Here is a 22277-nt window from a genome sequence, read left to right on the forward strand (position 1 = left end):
GTTTTATTAATGTCTTCTCTCTCTGTTCCTCTTTCATAATGGTAGAAAGAGCAAATCACTTCACAGCAAAATGTAACCGCACAGAATTAAAAAATGGACACGGAAGCTCCTGGAACCAGTCATTTATCACAAAGTGAACGATGTCAATTTTTGAACATACAATCACTTTTCTTCATACTTAACTCGAAATGAGTAAACAGAATTTTATTCAAACTTTACAAATATCCTTTACATTTATTTAGCCTGAGATTAAGCGTGAGAAAATTCGACCTGCTGTTAGACTTTACTGCCCAAATAGCATCTGAAAATAAAGCTGCGAATGGACATGCATTTACTGAACATAGTTAAAGCATCCCGATGCACTCCAACGATGAATACTGACCCAACCGAACCTCAATGTGGTCTACATGATCTTCAGAGCCTAAAAGTACCTATTACTTAATAATGATTAAAAAAAGTCTGCAAATGACAAATTACAAAGGTGTGTCCCGATGCAGAGTTTTACTTCAACATTTCTACAGCTGCTTTAGGTTACTACTAAAAAATCAACTCCCCAATCCTCAGTATTCAATATGTACTTGAAAACATGTAGCAGCATGGTACAATTCATTTTTATAAATATTAGTACCTGTAATAAAATATAAAAACAGAGCCTCCTTTTTTCAAATATTAAGTCTCTGAATGCTTCATTCATCCTTTGGTTTCAAACCCATACAATGCACGCATATTGCATTGTAGATTTCGCATCTAGCCAGAACACTGTGCATCTGTTGAGGAAGGAGGAGCGCTATGGGAATACCAAAGCACTACTTTATAGAAAGGAAACATTGAAGCAAAAATACTTTCTGAATATATACTATACATTATGTAAACAAACATTCATAATAAGAATCAACACAGGCCAAAATATTGTTTTCTAGGAAATCAGAATCTTCTTCCTTTTAAGTCACACACACACACACACACACACACACACACACACACACAGAAGATGCTTTTTTGTTAAGAAAAATGGAGCCTGTTCCTATATTTGCTTATGTGCTTAAATATCTTGGAAACAAGTAATTATTACATTCATTTGCTAACGGTTTGTCCTCTTAGTTGGCTGGCTGTTGCAAACAAGGAATACAGAACTATTATTTCAGTACCTGTTTTCCATTTAATACTAGCTAAGTGATATATATATAATTAATTCATCTTTATCAGTCCATATTAGTAATATAAATAGATTAAGTGAAGCAGTGAATTTCAAAATTTGTGCAGGGGAAACTAGTCGATAATTTGTTTCCAATAAGGCTAGTAGCAAAATAATTACTACAAAGTCAGTCCAAGCTAGTAGTAAACCCCTGATTTAGCAAGCTGAATCCAAGTATGAAGTTAGGTCATTTTAATTCCTGTATATTACTGTGCAAATCTAGAATTTCCTATGTAAGAGAGAGGGCCGGCAGCATCAAAGTCCTGTAATAACAGAATGAAATACTGATTAGGTTTTGAAATGCAGAGATACTATATGAACAAATCTGAATGTCTTAATGATGGTGTCAAGCAATGGCCTCAATTCCCTTCATGAATCTGAAACTAAGAAAGACAATTCATTAATCAGTAATGTTTTGAGTCAGAAGCCTAAACTTGAAGCAAGAAATGGACATAAAAACCAAAGATGCATTTTCTACTATGACCATATGCAAGTATTTCAAGCTTTATGTCAACATTTTGTACCAGCAGCCCCCTCTAGAAGGAAAAAGCATGACTATCCATCCCTCTTCAAAGCTTCCAGTCTTTGAAGGAGTGCGTTTCCAAATGCTTCTCGGTAGGCAGGGCTGAGGGTATCCAGCAATGAGTAGACGGTTTCATGATAGGGAGTGTGTAAGTGATCATCCACTTGGTCAAAAGCATAACCTACCACCTACAAGAGAAATGCAACAGTGAATCAAATAACTAGATTTAACTTGGTACAGAAAGCAAAAACCACGTTTTTACTGGGGCCATTCTTTAATGACACAATTTCTCAATCAATAATTAGAATATGCACATTTCTTTTCTTTTTTTTTTTTTTAAAGATTTTATTTATTTATTTGACAGTGACAGAGAGAGAGAGGGAACACAAGCAGGGGGAGTGGGAGAGGGAGAAGCAGGCTTCCAGTGGAGCAGGGAGCCTGATGCGGGGGCTCAATCCCAAGACCCTGGGATCATGACCTGAGCCGAGGGCAGACGCTTAACGACTGAGCCACCCAGGCGCCCCGAATATGCACATTTCTAAGCAACCGGAAACATACAGCAACACCACCAACAAAATGCCCTCTTTATCTTTTTCCTGAAAATGTAAAAGGTTCAGTTTACCTACTCCTGACTAAAAAGGAATGTCAGAAGGAATGTAAAAAGCTACAAAGAACTAGTATTTCATTTTCATAGACTGAAACATGCTTCTCTTTAATCCCACACCGACTGAGGATCAATCATAACAAGGTACCAGAAGAGATAACATATTATCAGTCCGTATTTTTATCATTATTTGAACTCTTTTATAAAGAGTTCTAAAAATTGTTTATAGTTTCAATCCTGCTTTACAATTAGTTACATTACTAATTTTCAACATTTTTTTTTTTTTTAAGATTTTATTTATTTTTATTTGACAGAGAGAGACACAGCGAGAGAGGGAACACAAGCAGGGGGAGTGAGAGAGCGAGAAGCAGGCTTCCCGCCGAGCAGGGAGCCCGATGGGGGACTCGATCCCAGGACCCTGGGATCACGACCTGAGCTGAAGGCAGTCGCCTAACCAACTGAGCCACCCAGGCGCCCAGTTACATTACTAATTTAACATTACTAACACATTACTTATCTGACAGGGAAACAAATGCTCAATTCTGTGAGATAAAAGGGAATGTTATTCTGTGTATGTGTGTGTGTGTGTGTGTGTTTTCTTTAAACACAGTGAAAGCTTTTGTCCCCAACAAGATCTATCCTGGTTCACCTGCACAGTGTTAGGGCAAAATCAACTTAGTTTTCATTGATTTGACTAAAGCTTGTGAATCCCCTATATAAACTCTAATTTTTAATGACGTCTATCCAAGCCACCTATCCAAGGAGATGCAAGTTTATGTTAGAAGTGGTGGTGTTGTGGGCGCCTGGGTGGCTCAGATGGTTAAGCGTCTGCCTTTGGCTCAGGTCATGACCCCAGGGTCCTGGGATCGAGTCCCGCATTGGGCTCCCGGCTCGGCGGGGAGCCTGCTTCTCCCTCTGACCCTCTCCCCTCTCGTGCTGTTTCTCTCTCGCTCGCTCTCTAAAAAATAAATAAAATCTTAAAAAAAAAAAAAAAGAAGAAGTGGTGTCGTTGTTTGTCGTACATGACAAGCAGAGGCAGACGTGTCAGGACGACAAGTCGCACCTCTTCAGAACCATGCTGTGTCACTGCACTTTCTCCGTGCCTTCCAATTCTATTTGCCCCTCCTTTCCCTGCTAGTCTGTAGTCTTCCTAGTGGACAGGGATCACATCGTACTCACAGTTTGATTTCCAGTTCCTGACCCAGGACAGTTGCTCAATAAAAGTTAACTGAGTAAGACTGCAAAAACAAACAAATACTGGATACCCACGTGCCAGGTTTTTAAGGGATCGAGATCTTTCTGCAAACTATTCATATAAGCATTCCCCAAATCCTTTTTAGTTTTCTTTTCTTTCTTTTTTTTTTTTCTAATCTCTAGGCTATAGATAAAGAAGAAGGGACTAAGAGAGGTTGAATGACTTACCCAAGATCACTCAAATTCCCATGTTAGGCTTCTGACAGAAGAACATCAGAACCCTTCCTACCTTCCCACAGTCATCTCAGAATTAATCAATGCAAGACTGAATTAATTTATGCAGGGTCATTTATCTCTACTTTCGATTTGCCTATTTCTATTTAAGATCCACTTCTACACACTACACGCTTTTAGCATAAGTTTAGGGATTTAGGAAGGAGAGCACAAAGATTAGCTAATCCAGGTACTACTCCCAAAGCTAAGGAGCTACCGACTTGGCAGTTATGAGGGAACCGGAAGTAGTAAAGAGGCTAGCCTTGCACTTTACTTCAGTGCAGGTGACTGACTGTCAACGAATACACAGGACACATGGTTCATATACTTCTAAGCAAACTGAATCTAGTGAAATAAAAAGATGTCTACGTACTTGTTTAGTATTGTATGACATTCTTACTTGCTTAGGCCTTGCCCCGTACCTTATGATACTGTGCTACTTTGCGGGACTATTCTTAGGTATAGAAACAGAAAAGGCAGAGATCTTTGACCAAGACTGATAAGTATTAAAGTCAAAACTAAATTTCGGAATTTCTAATATCTATTCCTTTGTTCAGGTAAAAAATTTTCCTAACAGTGAGTTTTGTTGTCTTATTTATTATTTTTTAAAGATTTTATTTTCAAGTAATCACTACACCCAAGGTGGGGCTCAAACCTACAACCCCGAGATTAAGAGCCGCACGCTCCACTGACTGAGCCAGCCAGGCGCACCAGTGAGTTTTGCTGTTTTAAATGATAAGCTGCTCTTGGGTAGGGCTTTCTGCTATTCCAAAGTGAGGATTCTGGTTCAAAGGGTGCAGAGAGGTGACTCTGCCTAGAAAAGCTCACATGTAGGACAAGACACTTGCAAATCTGGAGGCAGAGTATTCTGCTGTGACTTAGCTCTGATCCAACAGCTAGAGAACAGTGCAGTCAGGTGTGCTGTTTTAGAAGAGACATTTTATAAGAGGTGGGAAAACATCCTCTCAACACAATGATTGCAAAACTCACCCAGTGCAAAGAATGCCTAATTATGGCAGAAATATTTAGCCATAGACAAGAAATAAATTAATTTGGGGGGTGAGGGTCAAAGCAAAGTAACACTGCAAATCAAAAGTTTTTTTTTTCAAAAAAAAAATCCAATTTCCCCATGTTAACCAAAAGACTTTAGAATTAATAAGAATTCCTAGGGAAAAAAGTTTTCCTTACAAAACTCATAGGGCGCCTGGGTGGTGCAGTCAGTTGAGTGTCCGCCTCTTGGTTTTGGCTCAGGTTGTGATCTCAGGGTCATGAGATCGAGCCCCGAGTCAGGCTCCACGCTCAGCGTGGAGTCTGCTTGAGATTCTCTCTCCTTCTCCCTCTGCCCCTCGCCCCTGCTCTCTCTTTCTCTAAAAACAAATAAATAAATCTTAAAAAAAAAAAAATTTTGGAGCTGCAAGGTGTTGTGTTCTCAGTTAACACCCTTCCTGTCCCCCGCCCCCTCAAGTGATAGAGATAGCAACATTTTTTTTTCCCCTAATAAGAAAAGCGACTGACCCTTAGTCCTGCTTCAGTGAGCTCCAGGCAGTATCTGTTCCTTTCTCTTGTCTCCACATTGATATAGGCCACATCGTCGGCACAGTGCAGGTTTTTTGAGACAAACATGTTGTTAACAGCAAAGAGAACGTCATTTACAACTGCTTCGGCTTCTAGCTTCATGTCTTTCGTATCAGCTTCTTCAAAACCATTAAGCTCTGCATCTTCTTCAAACCCTGACATACTGCTCAGCTCCATGGGATTATAGTCTGTTTCCATTCTGCAAAGGAGTAGATATAAAACATGTTTATAGAGAGACATTCCGAATATTACTGTTTGATTAAAGGGAGCTATGCCTTAATAGAAAACATTAACTGGCTCGCAACTTTTATGGAAAATATTGTCTAAAACCATTTTCAGTTTTAGTTACAGAAGTGTATAGGTTTTCAAAAAAAGATCCGTTTTCCACTCCTCCCCCAAAGGTTAATTCCCACAATGACATTAATTTAGAATATTAGTTTTCAGCTATTTCCAACAATGCCTCAGTAAAAATCTTAGTACATACTTCATTTTTTAAAAGATTTTATTTATTTATTTGACAGAGAGAGAGAGAGAGAGCACAAGCAGGGGAGAGAGGCAGAGGGAGAGGGACAAGCAGACTCCCCACTGAGCAGGGAGCCTGATGCGGGGCTCAATCCCAGGACCCTGGGATCATGACCTGAGCCGAAGGCAGATGCTTAACTGATTGAGCCACCCAGGCGCCCCCATACTTCTTTTTAATATGTAATATGTAGATATTTAAAATTGGAATTGCTGAGTCAAAGTGTACGCTCATTTTAACTTTCAACAGATATTGCTGACTCACCTTCACAAAAAGGCTGTACTGATTTAACCTCCATGAATAGAATATGAAGGACTACGCTTTTTCATTACCCTCTTTACAATCCTTGTTAGTATTTGCCAATTTGAGAGGCAAAGAATGATGCCTCACTGTTTGAATATTTATTTCTCTGATTAAACATCTTTTTGATATTTATAGGGTATTCTTAGTTCCAAGATCATATAGCTGTAAAAAACAAACGGAAATGAACTCAGACCATTAAATCAGAATTCAAATCTTTACCTACTACAGTACATGACTTCTCAATGGCTTCTTTTATGACTTCTGGATTTGGGGTTTTGCTTATGAAGGCCTTCCCCACTCCCTGATTACATTTTAAAAACCTCTTGTCTTCTGAGTTCTCATTGTCTATATATACAGATAACTTTCTGACCCACCTGGAATTTATTTTATGTAGCTTTAATTTTGAAATGGATGGCTTACTGTCCCAACACCATTTATTGAATGACTGACTCATGTTTTTACCACTTCTCTGAACTGATCCAAATATTATAATTTGAAAAACATTATTTCTCAGGCTAACTCAATCCAACATTACTGCCAGGTTGCTATGGAGTTCTAGCTTCTCTCTGTGACTGGGGTAGCAGTGAGTATTGTTAAAATTCAAAATGTATGAATGAGAAAAGTTAGTGAATGTCAAATTGCACTGCAATGTAGGCTTTTAAAGAAGAAAATATGCTTTCTTTTTAGCTGCAGGCTTTAAAAGTAAGTTAAGATTCCATTTCTCAAAAAAAAAAAAAAAAAAAAAAAAGATTTCAATTCTCTGAACTGGATTAAGCATCTACTGTCCTGAATGTAGCAGCATTCTTCAACTTGGCATGAGCATTTAATATAATTTCTCTATTATCTTAAAAATTCCATCTCTTTTTCTACAGTTACTGACTTGTGCCCTATTTGTAGTATTAAAAGTCCTCTAAGTTAGTGGTTTTTACCTTGGCCACTGACCCCACCTCAGAGAAAGTGAATCAAAATCTCCGGGAGATTTTTCTGCATATTTTTTAAGTTTAGAGAATTCTACTCCTCTAAAATTATTCACAAAAATCTTAAGGAGTTAGAGTTCTTGTAGCTGCACATCATTTGCCATCATTAAAGGCAAGCTATTTGCTGAAGGCAGTTTATGATAAACTTTGTCAAGTCATTTCAAAAAATTGCATAGCAAATGTACTAATAATATATTCCTCCAATCCTATTCCAACTAATGATATGTTTTAAGGCTCCTTTACCTTGTCTTCCATGGTACTTTACAGACTTAGTCACTCATTACTAGCAAGTTGATTATAAATTTATCTATTGCTGGAGCAATTTGTCAGATAACTGGAATCTAATATAGACATATATATGAAAATGAAAATATTTGTTTTTCTAAAAATTTCTACCTAACCCTAAAAATAATCATTATGCTCCTTAACATTATACTTGGTTTTATGTATAAGAAAAGAGCCCATTTTGATTTTTTTTTTTACAGAGTCAGTTTTGAAGATTTTGAAATGGAACGGCCCACTGTAAGTCTCTTAACATCATGAATACCGAACATCTTTGTTTTGCTTAAGTGATCAAGGACCTCAATTATGGATGTCAGAAATAATAATCACTACATAAAAAGATGTTTATATGAGAAAGCTTGTTGACAAGCTTTTAAAGCAAGAGTCTAATTCACTGCAATTAGGACCTTAATGATGGAGAAAGACGAAGAATCCAACACCAGAATGGAAGAAACCCTCACAGGTCAGGAAAGTAGGTCATCAAGCTGTTGCTATGTAATAATTAGCACCAATGGGCAAAAAAGACACAACATTCCTAACTGCAAACTTTTAGATTTTTTCTAAAATGTCTTGGGGCACCTGGGTGGTGCAGTCGGTTGAGCGTCTGACTCTTGATTTCGGCTCAGGTCATGATCTCAGGGTCGTGAGATCGAGCCCTGTGTTGGGCTCTGTGCTGGGCATGGAGGCTACTTGGGATTCTCTCTCTCCCTCTGTGCCCCCTGGCCACCCATGCTGTGCTCGCTCTCTCTCTCTCAAAAAAAAAAAAAAAAAAAGTCTTTATGATGCATAAAAAAAGACACATTTAGAACTTCTGGTGATGATAGACATGAAACGATACAATTTAGTATTGAAGCACTATACCAGTTATTAACATTTTACACTAGTATTACGTCAAGATATTATCATTTATCTTTTATCTATTATAACAGGCTCTTGATTATTATCAATACCCTTTCCCTTTCCTAATAGCACCCAGATTTTCATAGGGGAGTCATAACGCCCCCTTCCCTTACTGAATAAAGTAATGAAACAATGTGAGATTGACTCCAATCCCGGCTAAAGACTGTCCTCCTCGACACAGGAATTCTTCCCAGTCACTCCAATCCAGAGCACTTTGAGCACGCAGCCCCAGGTGTTCCTGGTAGCCACCCTGAGATGGGGAAACTAGCCCAAGGATGACGCTGACAGTGGGAAAGAACAGAGCCAAGAGATTCACAGGGAAATGGAGCCAGAGTCCTGACAGCTGCCTGACCTTCACATTTTCCAGTTATTGAATCCAACAAATTCCCATTCTTTTACTGGCAACTGAAAGCATCCTAATTGATTTAGAAGCCAACCCAAAATGAAAAGTCGTGATTGATCTAGCTCTTCAAGAGCTTTATGAAAGTAAAGAGATTTAAAAAATGGAAATCTGGTATTTTTGTGCCTGTCATGCCGAAAGTGCCTCATAAAAGCTCTGTCGAAAGTGATTATCAATACGTGTCTCTATTAGTTTCTTATTGCTGCTGTAACAAATCACCACAAATCCTGTGGCTTAAAACAACACAAATTTATTTTCTTTTAATTCTGGAGGTAAAAAATCTAGAATCCAGGTAGCAGCAGGGATGCATTACTTCTGGAGCCTTCAGAGGAGAATCTGTTTCCTTGCCTGTTCTAGCTTCTAAAAGCTGACTGCATTCCTTGGCTCATGGTCCCTTCCTCCACCTTCAGAGCACATCACTACACTCTCTGGTTCTGTGGTAACACCTTCTTTTTCTGACTTTTGAAATGGGCACCCCTTTTACAAGGACTCTTGTGTTTACATTGGGCCTACCTGGACAATCCAGGATACGTCCCGTCCAAGGTCCCCAAATTAATTCAACCTGCAAAGTTCCTTTTATCATATAAGGTAACACATTCAGTTTCTGGGGATTAAAACACAGACATCTTTGGGGGCCATTATTCTTTCTACCACAGTGTCCGCACCATATTAGCAGGAAAGGAGTATGAAGGCAGTCAAAGAGACTTCACTTTCTGACCTTCCTTTCTGGAAGCTGTAATTTATTTTTAACAAACACACTGGACGGAGAATGTACAGTACCAGGCAGTTTACATGGTTTTCTTAAAAGAAGGCCCAGAGTACTTGCCAAGCTTAGTGCCTTCTTTGGAAAGATTCCTTAACAACAGTTTCATGCTTTGTATTCTGTAACTCCAGGACCATCATCACAGTAAAATGTACTGGCGATGGTGTTTCATTTAAAGGTACCATCTCAAGGCTGGCAAGGGGTCTAGAAATCATCCTGAATTAAGAGCTCTGTCCAGCTACTTGATTCTGGGTGGTGACTGGCCTATCCAATTAGATCCCCTCTTGAGGAGATTGGACACAGAGCCACAAAGGCACCGTCAAACACGAAGCAGCTGGTGGTGAGGGTGCTGGAGCTCCGGCAGTAGACCACACAGCAACAGGGCGGCTTTATCAACGGGACACTAAAGAAATGGCTTCTACATTTCTGATGATGCATCCCAGTAACTAAAAATACTGTGAGCAGATACCTCATGTTATGTATATTTATTTACATACACATTCTACTACAATACATAAATATGAATTTAAACAGAAGATAAAATATGAACTATAAACTTATTTTCTCTTACTTCTCAATGGATTATCTTGTGTACCTGACTGTAGAGGCCTGGACCATAGAGGATGAGGAAATGTGTGCCCATTCCGGGGTAGGGACACTACTAGAATTACTCTTGACACATTAGGGCTGCTGTCTGGTTACCGGAATGGCTCTCTCATCAGTATGAATCTGGTAAAAATCCTTGGTTTCCCTTTCTGCAGGTAAAACAATTTATCATTATATAACACATTCTAGACCAACAGAACTTTGTGCAATGATGGAAACATTCTTTATCAGTGCTGTCCAAGACAGTAGCTACCAGCTCCCGGTTAGAGTGACTGAGTTACTGAATTTCAAATTCCATTTAATTTTCTTTCATTTATTTCTTTCATTTTATTTATTTATTCATTCATTTATTTTTTAAAGATTTTATTTATTTATTTAGAGAGAGATACAGCAAGAGAGGGAACACAAGCAGGGGGAGCGGGAGAGGGAGAAGCAGGCTTCCTGCGGACCAGGGAGCCTGATGTGGGGCTCGATCCCAGGACCCTGGGATCATGACCTGAGCCAAAGGCAGATGCTTAACGACTGAGCCACCCAGGTGCCCCCATTCATCTAAGCTTAAATAGCTAATGGCTCCTGCATCAGACAGCATGGGTACAGACCTTTGTGAATACTTGTGGATAACATGATAAGGAACTGACTTTATATTACAGTTGAAAAACAATCAGTAGATAAAAAGATACTAAATTATTTTACATATAGGTAGCAAGATCTGGAAATACATGTTAGAAAAATATGTTTTTTAAAAGATTTTATTTGAGACAGGGAAAGGGAAGGGGGGAAGAAAGAGAGAGAAAGAGAGAGAGAGAGAGAGAGAGGTGGGGAGGGGCAAAGGGAGAGGGAGAAGCAGACTTCCCACTGAGCAGGGAGCCTGATGTGGGGCCCAATCCCAGGACCCTCAGATCATGACTTGAGCTGAAGGCAGATGCCCGACCGACTGAGCCACCCAGGCACCCCCAGAAAAAATATTTTGAATCTTAGCTACTCTATGGAGGGGAATTAACCATCTTGTTTCAAATGGTAAAAAGTAATGAATTACTTCTTGTTGTGTGATCTTGTCAATTTAGACTCTAAGCTTATTATCATATATCATAATTATCAAATATAACCTACTGTGTACCTATATATCCAGCATTTCTCTAAGCATCAGAATACTAATTAAAGGTGTCCACTGGTGGGGCACCTCGGTGACTCAGTTGGTTGAATGTCTGACTCTTGATTTAGGCTCAGGTCATGACCTCGGGGTCCTGGGATTGAGCCCTGTGTTGGGTTCTGCACTCATGGGGAGTCTGCTTGAGATGCTCTCTCTCCCCCTCTCCCTTTTGTTTGCACTCTCTCTCTAAAATAAATAAATCTTAAAAAAAAAAGGTGTCTACTGGTATTATAGCTTAACTTGGGAAATAAGGCAAGCACAAGAAATATGTACATAAATATTAATGCTATGCACATGCATCATAATTATAACCTAAGAAGTGTACTTAATTGTGAGTGGCAGATAATTAAAGAAAGCAATGACGTGTTTTGGCCCTACTACAAACTTACCACTAAACTTGTATGAACCTGGGCTGGCCATGTAACCTCACTGGACTCATGGTTTTCTCACCTATAAAATAAGGGGAATAGACAAGAAATTCTTTACTGTTCTTGAGACCTCTGACATTGTGATCTATGACATAATTGTCGGTTATGATGGGGCCTGACTTTGACTCATGGAACAGGTCAGTCAAAACTGGTCTTGAATGAGCACAGGTGAAGTTTTGGATAAAGCAGAAAGGACTTGAGAGTTGTGAAGAATTCTTCATAGGCAACAAAGCATAAACAAGAGTCTGCATGGGGTGTGGCAGCGATTCTAAGGAGACCAGCCTAACTAGTCTAATGCAAGGACAATGTTAGGAGAGGAATGATACAGATGGCCCAATCTGAAGTGTGCTGCTACCCAGACAGGAGAACTTGATTTGGATAGAATAGCCTCTTTCAAGCTCTTTGTAAATGGTAATAGCAACAGTCTCTATATTTAAAGTGGGTTTCTTTTAGGTAGCATATAGTTTGGTCCTGCTTTTTTATCCAATCTGGCAATCTTTACCTTTTAACTGTAGTGCTTAGACCATTTATATTTAACATGACTACTATAATTATTGATGTGGTTACTATTTTGCTGTTTTCTATTCATGCCATCTGTATTCTCTTCCTTTTCCTTATTTTTCTGCCTACTTTTGGACTGACCACTTTTAGTATTCTAATTTATGCCCTTTGGTGGCTTATGAACTCTGTTGCATGTTTTTATTGGTTACTTTAGTTTTATCATACATCTTTACCACAGTCTACCTTCAACCTTGAAGTGATATTATACCACTTCATGTATAGCATGGAGCATAAGAAACTTACAAGAGTGTACTATACAGCCTTTGCGCTATTTTTGTCATATTTTACTTCTACATGTTAGAAACTTCATAATACATATTACTTATTTTAAACTATTTTTCAGCGATTTAGGTAATAAATATTTTGGGATGCCTGGTGGCTCAGTTGGTTAAGTGTCTGCCTTCGGCTCAGGTCATGATCCCAGGGTCCTGGGATCGAGTCCTGCATCGGGTTCCTTGCTCAGCGGGGAGCCTGCCTCTCCCTCTGCCTGCCGCACCGCCTGCTTGTGCTCGCTCTGACAAATAAAATCTTTTGAAAAGTATTTTTAAAAAAGTATTTTATATTTAACCACATAATTACTATTTCTGGTGCTCTACATTCCTTTGTGTTTATTTTTATTTGCATCTATGATCTGTTTCATATTCCTCTGCCTGACAGATTTCCCTTAACATTTCCTGCAGTGCAGGTCTGCTGTTAATGAATTCTTTCAGCTTGTGTATATCTAAACAAGTCTTCCTTTCACCTTCAGTTTTGAAAGATATTTTTGCTGGGTATAGAATCCTGGGTTGACAGTCCTCCACCCCCTTCAAGATTTTAAAGATATCCCTCTACTATTATTTTGCTCACATTATTTCCCATGAGAAATCTGATGTCATTGTTGTCTTTGTTCCTCTGGGTGTAGTTTTTCTGGTTTCTTTTGCTTGGGGTTCATGGAGTCTCTCGCATGTGTGGGTTTATACAGTTTTTAACAAATTTGGAAAATTTTTGGCCATTATTTCTTCAAACATTGATCTGTCCCTCCTCTCTTTGGGGACTCAAATTTCATGAATATTACTCTAGGTGAAGTTGTCCTACTCTTTTTTTTTTTCCCCCACACTTTTAGTCTCCTCTTCTACTGGTACGTCTTCAAATTCACTAATCTTTTGTTCTGCAGTTTCTTATCTCTTCTACCTGAGTCTTTAAAAAACATATTTTCCACATCTCTACTACTTAATTTGCTCAGTCTTTTCTCAAGCTTTTTAAACATATGACATGGTGCTTTAATGTCCTCTACTAATTTCATGGTTATTTCTGGGTTAATTTCAATTTATAGATTTTTCTTACTGTGGGATGTATACTGCTGCTTTGTATGCCTGATAATTTTTGACTGGATGCCAGAAAATGTGTTTTTTACCTTTTACAGTCCTGGCTATTTTAATACTCCTATAAGTATTATTTAACATTCTTCTGGGATATAGTTATCTGGAAGCAGCTTGATCCTTTTGGGTCTTGCTTTTAGACTTAAGGCAGTATGAAAGCAACATTTAGTTTCTGGTTAATTTTGACCCACTCTGGAGTCAAAAACCATTCTGAATATTCTGATGTCCTATGGATTATGAGGGTTTTCCATTTTCAGTGCTAGGAACAGGAACATCCCTGGTCCTGTTTGAGCTTTGAAAATTCCTCTAATTTTTTTGGGTAGTTTCCTCACGCCTATGTGTTGATTAGTATTCAGTTGCAGGCTGGAGGATCCTCTGTATATTTCCATAGCTCTTGCTTTCTGTGAAGCTAATTTCTAGTACTCTGTCCTAGCTGACTTGGCCTTCCTGAACTCCTAGCTCTATATATTCAACTCAGCGGGACTACTGGGCTCTACCTAGGTTTCTTCTCCCACTGCCCTGCCTGGAGATCTCCAAGCAATAAGCTAGGGCAATGGGCTCACCTCATTTGTATCTTGCCTCTCAGGGATCAGTGTCCTTCATTGTCCGATGCCCAGTCTGAAAAGCCTTTACTCCCCATATATTTTTGCCCACTTTCTTACTGTTTCAAATGGAAGGGTAAATCTGGGCCCCGTCCCTCTGTCTTTGCCAGGAGTGCACATCCCAGTAACCAGTTTTGAGCTAACTTTGCAATCTTATTTCATCAGTTTTTCTTTCAGTGATTTTGGGCTCTCCCATATATATATTTTTTAAGATTTTATTTTTAAGTAATCTCTACACCCAACATGGGGCTCCAACACACGACCCTGAGATCAAGAGTTGCACATTCCACTGACCAAGCCAGCCAAGGTACTCCTCTCCCATATTACTTTGGATCAACTTTACCACCTTGCCAGTTCCTCCATTAATGGGTTAAGTACATTTTTAAAAATTTTGAGTATAGTTTACACACAATGTTAAATTAGTTTCAGGTGTACAACTTAGTGATTTGACAAGTTTGTATATTATGCTGTGTTCACCACAAGTATAGCTACCCTCTGTCCTGTTACATCGCTATCACAATGATCATTAACTGTATTCCTTAGGTGTGCCTTTTACTCTCATGACTTATTCATTCCATAGAGTTAAATACATTTTTGACACATGCTTACTATGTTTGTATAAGACCAGTGTTTCTAACTTATTTTTTTTTAAGATTTTATTTATTTGACAGACAGGAGAGAGACAGCGAGAGAGGGAACACAAGCAGGGGGAGTGGGAGAGGGAGAAGCAGGCTTCCTGCTGAGCAGGGGGCCCGATGTGGGGCTCGATCCCAGGGCCCTAGGCAGACGCTTAACAACTGAGCCACCCCGGCGCCCCCCCCCCCCATGTTTCTAACTTAAAAAAAAAAATTGTACTTTGACATTACAGGTGACCCTTGAACAACATGGGTTTGAACTGCATGGTTCCACTTATATGCAGAATTTTTTCGATAAATACAATATTGTACGGTAGATGTATTTTCTCTTATGATTTTTTAAAAAGATTTATTTATTTTAGAGCACGCACGGGGTGGGGAGGAGAGGCAGAGGGAGAGAGAATCTTATGCAGACTCTACCTTGAGCAGGGAGCCCCACATAGGGCCCAATCCCCCAACACTGAGATCATGACCTGAGCCAAAACCAAGAGTCGGAGGCTTAACCAACTAAGCCACTCTGGCACCCTCTTCTGTATACTTTTCTTAATAACATCTTCTTTATTTTATTGTTAAGAATATAGTGTATAATGCATGAAACATACAAAGTATGTGTTAACTGGCTGTTCATATAAGTGGTAAGGCTTCCAATCAACAGTAGGCTATTAGTTAAAAGAGTTTGGGGAGTCAAGAGGTATACTTGAAAAAAAAAGTTATACTTGGATTTTCAACTGCAGGGGAATTGGTGCCTGCACTGTTCAAAGTTCAGCTGTACTTTCAGACTTTTAAGTTCTTCAAAATTCAGACACATTTATTTCAGGATTCTGTATCTGATCTCAAGAAAGAGTTAATCACTATATCCTTCTTCCTTTCCATTAGTACTGCTGTAAGTTTTCATACTTCGTTGCAGATCAGGGCCTCTGATACATTACCAGCACAGGGTCACACATAAGGCAGGTGTTCACTGAATATATATATTTTTTAGTTTATTTATTTATAATCTATACCCAACATGGGGCTTGAACTCACCACCCTGAGATCAAGAGTCACATGCTCTACCGATTGAGCCAGCCTGGCGTCCCTTCACTGAATATTTTCTCAATGAATAAACCAAAGAAAAAATTTGAACTCTCTGCTTCTCAAGCTGTGATACTTGGCCCTGTGACAAGGGACATACAAAGCCTAGGATAAACACTGTAGACATTCCCCCCAAATACACATCACTGGTATAACAATATTATGAAGTAGGATGCAAAACTGCCTAAAACTTTAGAGCAAATGGAGGTGTTAGGCCATGCCCTCTTCAGGTTATGCCTCCACACCCCTAGGGTTTCCTTTGCCTCTGATAAAAACATTTGAGTGAAAAGTAAAAGAAGTACTGCTCTTCCATAAGAAATTAACTCAAAAAGCTTAAAATTCCAGGCATTGGGTCTGGGGGTATGAAGTTAATGAGCAGAGGTGGAAGCTAGAAGGGGAGCAGGTTCATACTGAATTATACCTAAGTCTACACTTCTTCCCACTTCAGTTAGTGTATGTTTTTTGAAAAAAGTTAAGGTAATTATCGATAGCTCTTACTCCATCTGTTGGTATGATTTAGAGGCTGTGGTAAGTGTTTTTGGAAGATTCATAAAACTCGTTATCAAGATATTGATTACTAAGTTCTTTATTCCCTACCTTTTAATTTTTTATCTTCTAATTTTTCTATGGCAAAAAGAAAATGTATAATGTTTGCAGTAAGACAAGAGTCTTTTGAAAATGTGATATACTGGAAAGTACAGGAAATAGAAGCAGAAACATTCTTCTTAAAGAAGACAAGCTATTGATGGGCGCCTGGGTGGCTCAGTTGGTTAAGCGACTGCCTTCGGCTCAGGTCATGATCCTGGAATCCCGGGATCGAGTTCCACATCGGGCTCCCTGCTCAGCAGGGAGTCTGCTTCTCCCTCTGACGTTCCCCCCTCTCATGCTCTATCTCATTCTCTCTCAAATAAATGAATAAAATCTTTAAAAAAAACCACAAAACATTAAAAAAAAGAAGACAAGTTATTGAGATAGTTAAAGTAACTGGTAGCTTCAGTTTCAAGTGGAATGAGAGGTTTGAATTTATCTGCATTTCAAACAAGAGTTTTCAAAGTAAAGGTGAATTAAGTTGATTAATTATAATTAGCAACATTTAGAAATTAGCCAAAGCTAAAGCTAGTTTAATCTTTATTTTCTGTTAACATAACATATAATCTGTTTTCAATAGCTTTAAGATGTGTTTTGAAATTAAAAATTTTCTTTATTTTTTAAAAATTTTATTTAAAAAAATTTTTTTTAAAGATTTTATTTATTTATTTGACAGAGAGAGACACAGCGAGAGAGGGAACACAAGCAGGGGGAGTGGGAGAGGGAGAAGTAGACTCCCCGCTGAGCAGGGAGCCCGATGCGGGGCTCGATCCCAGGACCCTGGGATCATGACCTGAGCCAAAGGCAGACGCTTAATGACTGAGCCACCCAGGCGCCCCTCAAGTCAGTGTTTTACTTGGTAAACATGTCTGAGACCATGCATCCCTGGCTGCTAAGCACCATGGCGGACAGGGCTAGAAAGGTAACAGCTTTATTTTGAGCAGGGGGCAAAGACAAGGCAGCACTTTATAGCTACATTGTAACTAGATCCTGCATCTAAAAAAATTTTTAAAAATATTTTATTTATTTGAGAGAGAGAGAACAAGAGAGAATGAGGCGGATGTTAACCTACTGAGCCACCCAGGCGCCACCAAAATTTTAAAACTTAAAATTGGAATCATCATATATTACAAACATACAGTATTTGTAATTCAAAAAAAAAATGGTATATTTTTTCCATTTATACACTGATTCATAAAATTACTCTGTACCCTACTTCCAACAATGACAGAGACACATATACATGACTGAGTAATAACAAATCAATTATGGAGGGAGCTAACAGTGAAGAAACATACAGATGGTGTCAATTTGAGAAGCCTTGTAAACTGTAAATAAGCAGTAATACTACACCCCGTAAACAACCTTTCCTTCAAACCAGAAATTATAAATGAGATTCTAAGAAAAGACTCAAAAATGGAATGCTTTAAAAAACCCTCCAGGCATTAGTTTTTTGTTTCCATGTAATCCTCTAGGTTACACAGAGGATTGGGTACTATATTTAATATAAAGTACATTATAAGCAAAAATAAGACAAATCAATATCTAAAGAGATATAAAATAGAAAACCTCTCTGCTTTCCATTTCGACTCTAAATTGGCTTCCTACCAGGTTCTGAGCAATATTCCATTGCCAGCACCTTCAAAAAATTGAAGCACTCTTACGGGTGCTCTTAGTTATTCTGGTAGACTGCATCACCTCGTAGAAAGTTTCCAAAATGATTCCTTATAGTATCATACATCATTATTTAGGAACCAGCTTTTTTTTTTTTTTTTTTTAAAGATCTTATTTATTTGACACGAGAGCAAGAGAGAGCAAGCACAAGCAGGGGGAGCAGCAGAGGGAGAGGGAGAAGCAGACTCTCTGCTGAGCAGGGAGCTCCATGCAGGGCTCAATCCCAGGACCCTGGGATCATGACCTGGGCTGAAGGCAGATGCTTAACTGAGTGAGCCACCCAGGTGCCCCTAGGAACCAGCTCTTACTTCATCTGTGGGTATAATTTTTGTGCTATGTTAGTGTTCTGGAGGATTGATGAATTGAATATCAAGGTATTTATCACTAAGTTCTTTATTCTCTACTTGATTTAATACTTTGTTGTTTCATCACAAATTTACAGCATCAAAGAGCTGAAAAAAGACTGGAGCTTTGTCCTTGATGACAAGTTATATATATATAGCATGACAAAAGAACAGAAGCAGGGGTGCCTGGGTGGCTCAGTTGGTTAAGTGTCTGGTTAAGGTCACCATCTCAGGGTCCTGGGTTGGAGCCCTGCGTCAGGCTCCCTGCTTGGGGAGTCTGCTTCTCCCTCTGCCCACCCCCCAATTCGTGCTCTCTCTCTCAAATACATAAAATCTTAAAAAAAAAAAAAGAATAGAAGCAGAATGATTTCAAGAGCAGTATACAGATTTCCAATTTTCACTTTGAGACTGACTTTTACAGGTGACATGCCAACCGTCAGCAGAGGGCTAGAATGCACTATCTTAATCAGGGTGACTTTTTATTTTTGTCATATATCACAATCTGGAAAATATTCTCAACATGAAGAAGTGGCCAGCCAGGAGGTGCGGTGGTTAAAGGGTCTCGAACATGGCAAGCATCTCAGCTCTGCTACCTACTCTGGGACTTGGGGCAAGATCTTTGAATCTCTCTGGTCACACATTCCTCCTCTCTAAAATGAAGCTAACCACAGCATCGCTTGATGGAATACCACAAGTACATATGGAAAGTGCTTCGCATGGTGCTAAGCTCAAGAAATATTATCTGTTTATTATTATATATTAAAAAGATCGTTAAAGAAGAGCGGACCCTGAAACTCAAGCCATTTTAATTCTGAGTTTGGTGCCTTTTACATCATGTAAAGTGCTGTGGCTGCTGCCGTCTTGTACAGCTTCCAGAACCAGGCAACATACGTACAGCTTCCAGAACCGTGCCCTATCATCATATTCCTGTTACTTCAAGTGCAAATCTCAAAAGGTCAAAGCATGTCATCCATTTTTCTTTTGTTGCACACATTAACATGGATTTCTTTGAAGGACGTACGTAGCTCTGGTAACTTCTAACCTGTCACTTCAAAGCCTTTTACAGAATTCTTAAAAAGTTGAGTGTTTGTTTGGTTGAGAATTTTTCTTCACCTTCCTCATTTAATTAACACTAGGGGTTAACATTTTGTGATAGTACTCTGTCTTTGATAAAACACAAAAATAGCGCTGTGCTTCAGGATGAGTTCATACCCTATTTGAGCTAAAGGTATAATAATGCTAGGTCCTAAGCCTTAACATTTATGCTGACATCCCCCTAGAAAGCATAAAACATACAAGGCAACACCTGTAACACTCGAAGGGAGCATGTTTGTTATTATAAAATCTTCTGATTTTTATTTTCTTCTCCTGATATTTGAAATTTCAGGCATTCCATGGACAGCCTGAATGCAATTCTCTATTTCAAAGGAAATCACTTAACATTTGTACTTGAAAGAAGTCAACTGCATCCATTTGTCAAAAGTCCAGTTCAAACCTTACAAAGCCTATTCTAATTCCCTGCCAGATGAGATTTCACCTTTTCATCACTTTGTTTATACTCCTTTTATGGCAAATGTAATTAGTATTCATAAACATGTCTTACTTATCATCTTCAAAATACATCCAGAATCTCCTGCTTCTTACTACCTTGACCACAACTACTCTAGTCCAAGTTCCTGCCTGGGGCTGCCTGGATTCCTGCAATAATCTCTAACTGGTCTGGCCTTTTCTCCTTTGGTCCTCCCACTTCCACAACGCAGTTAGCATGATCCTGTATAAACTCAGGCCACATTATGTCACTCCTCTTCCTCAAACCCATTCACCTACCCAGAGTTAAAGGCCAAAGTCCTTACAGGGCCCTAGAGGGCCTGTCCCTACCCAAGCCCCGAGCTTTTCCTCCTCTTTACTTCACACCCCGCTGATGTTCCTTGAACTCACCAAGCATGCCCTTGCCATAGGGCCTTGCACTTGCTGTTCCCTTGCCATGGAAAATAACATGTCTTGCTCCCCAGGGTTCTCCAAGACTCTGCTAAAACATCACCTTATTAAGCAAGAGAGGCCTTCTCTTACCCCTCTGTATAAAAGTGGCAAATCTCTTCCCTCTCCATTCTCTTTCTATCACTTTACTTTTTTTCTACGGCACTTACCAGCACATGGCCTACGGTATATTTAATTATTGCCCATTTCCCTTCCCTTCAAAAAATGTAAGCTCCATGAGGCCAGGGACTTAATCTGCTCATTGCTCTATCCCCAGCATGGAGAACAGTCCCCGGCACATAGCAGGCAACAAATATTTACTGAATAGAGGAATGGCCCTTTCACCATAGAACATAAACTCCCTGAATTCTCTTGTACCTTTTCCACATCACCAACTGTGGAGACCTTCATTTAATGGGCCCCCTTAACAAATTATCTTTGAATGAACGAAAAATAAGGGAACTGAAGTTACTGAGAATGCTTGGGACAAATCTACAAAGAATGAGGGGTACCAACAATCTAAGCAACTACACATACCAGAGAGCACACTGGTTCTCAAATGCAAAGGTGGTTGTGCAAAGGGGAACCGGCATCTGTCAACATTTCCGGGCTGTCTTGGTGCAAGTTACCCACGTATCTATAAAATCTCCTGAAGCCCGCGGTCCTAATCCGCTATCCCTAATTAAACCCTCTGTACCGGTGCTCTGTTTAGGTTCGTCCCCTACTCAAGCTCGGCTAGTCTGGATTTTAACCTTGGGCATCTGGCCTCCCGGGTACCGAACGCCGGCACGCAGGCCTTTCCGGGTTGACCAAGTTAAAGGGCAGCTCGGCCTCTGCAGGAGCTGCCCCCTAAAAGGCAGAAATACGGTGGCGCAGATTCCCAGAGCAGCACAAGTACTTCGCTCAGGTTTCCGCGGGGTCCGGAGGCTCTGGCATTGAGCAGAGAGAGCAGTTCTGCCCACAAATGCCTCCACAACTCAAGTTTCCCGGTGGCCGGTGCAGCACACCCAGCACGAAGGAAGCGCTCCGTGAACTGCAAGCCGCTAGGCAAACAGTACCGAAGATGAAGCTTTGCAAACAATACCTGAAAGAGGCGGGGGACGAGTAACTTGCTGACAATGGGCACCGGTCAATACTGGGGGGCGAGGGGGCGGGGGCGCGGTGGCGGGAAGGACCGAGAGACGCTGCAGCCCCCCGCCCGGGGCCGGTGGCGCTCCGAGCGCCCGTTCCTGGGGTCGGGGTCCCAGGCCAGATGCGCCCCCAGACCCCTGTCAACCCGGGCACCGGGCCCCTTCCGCCGTCGGCCCCCACGGCCCGGTCCGCTGCGCCGCGTCCCGCTCGCAGGACCCCCGGGCCGCCCTCGAGCCTCTCTCGGCGGCCGCCCGCCCGCCGCCTCCCCCGCGGCGACTCACCGGCGGGTGCCCCGCGTCCTCCTCTTCCTCCCTCCGGAGGCGTCTGGAGCCGACCCGCGGCGCCGTCCCGCCTCCCGCCCTCGCCCCGCCCCCTCGGCGCCGGAACCGCTCCCTTCAGGGCCCTTCTCCCCGCCTCCTCAGCCCTAGTGTGGCGTCACTTCCGCCAGCGCCGGGCCGCGCGCCGCGACTGTGGGTGTCGCGAACGCGCCGGGAGAGTCCCAGAACCGGGAGCGCGCCCCGCGGATGACAACAAATTCGTCGCGCGGCGGCGGTGGAGGAGTCCGCCTCGGTACCTGCCTCAGGGCCTGCCGCCTCCCCGCGTGTTCTCTTGCATCCTCTCTCGGTGACTACTAGGGTCC

General features: G+C 40.7%; 1 protein-coding gene and 1 non-coding gene across 3 annotated transcripts; both read right to left on the reverse strand.

Moving 5' to 3' along the window:
* Positions 1–181: 181 nt before the first annotated feature.
* LOC110571551 (GSK3B interacting protein) lies at positions 182–21988 on the reverse strand. Of its 2 annotated transcripts, XM_021679682.1 has the most exons (4): positions 21919–21988; positions 11655–11715; positions 5305–5563; positions 182–1906 (listed from the first exon to the last, which is right to left on the reverse strand). In XM_021679682.1, the coding sequence occupies exons 3-4, from the start codon at positions 5560–5562 to the stop codon at positions 1751–1753; spliced, it is 414 nt and encodes a 137-aa protein (XP_021535357.1). In that variant the 5' UTR covers position 5563; positions 11655–11715; positions 21919–21988; the 3' UTR covers positions 182–1750. The 2 variants fall into 2 exon arrangements, with proteins under 2 accessions (XP_021535357.1, XP_021535356.1); XM_021679681.1 differs by lacking the exon at positions 11655–11715 and having other exon boundaries at positions 21919–21938.
* LOC123325817 lies at positions 17377–17507 on the reverse strand. The gene has a single exon (XR_006540662.1). It is a non-coding gene; the product is annotated as a small nucleolar RNA SNORA63 (small nucleolar RNA).
* Positions 21989–22277: the final 289 nt, after the last annotated feature.

This window comes from Neomonachus schauinslandi, chromosome 9 (assembly GCF_002201575.2).
Source record: "Neomonachus schauinslandi chromosome 9, ASM220157v2, whole genome shotgun sequence".
Lineage (NCBI taxonomy): Eukaryota > Metazoa > Chordata > Mammalia > Carnivora > Phocidae > Neomonachus > Neomonachus schauinslandi.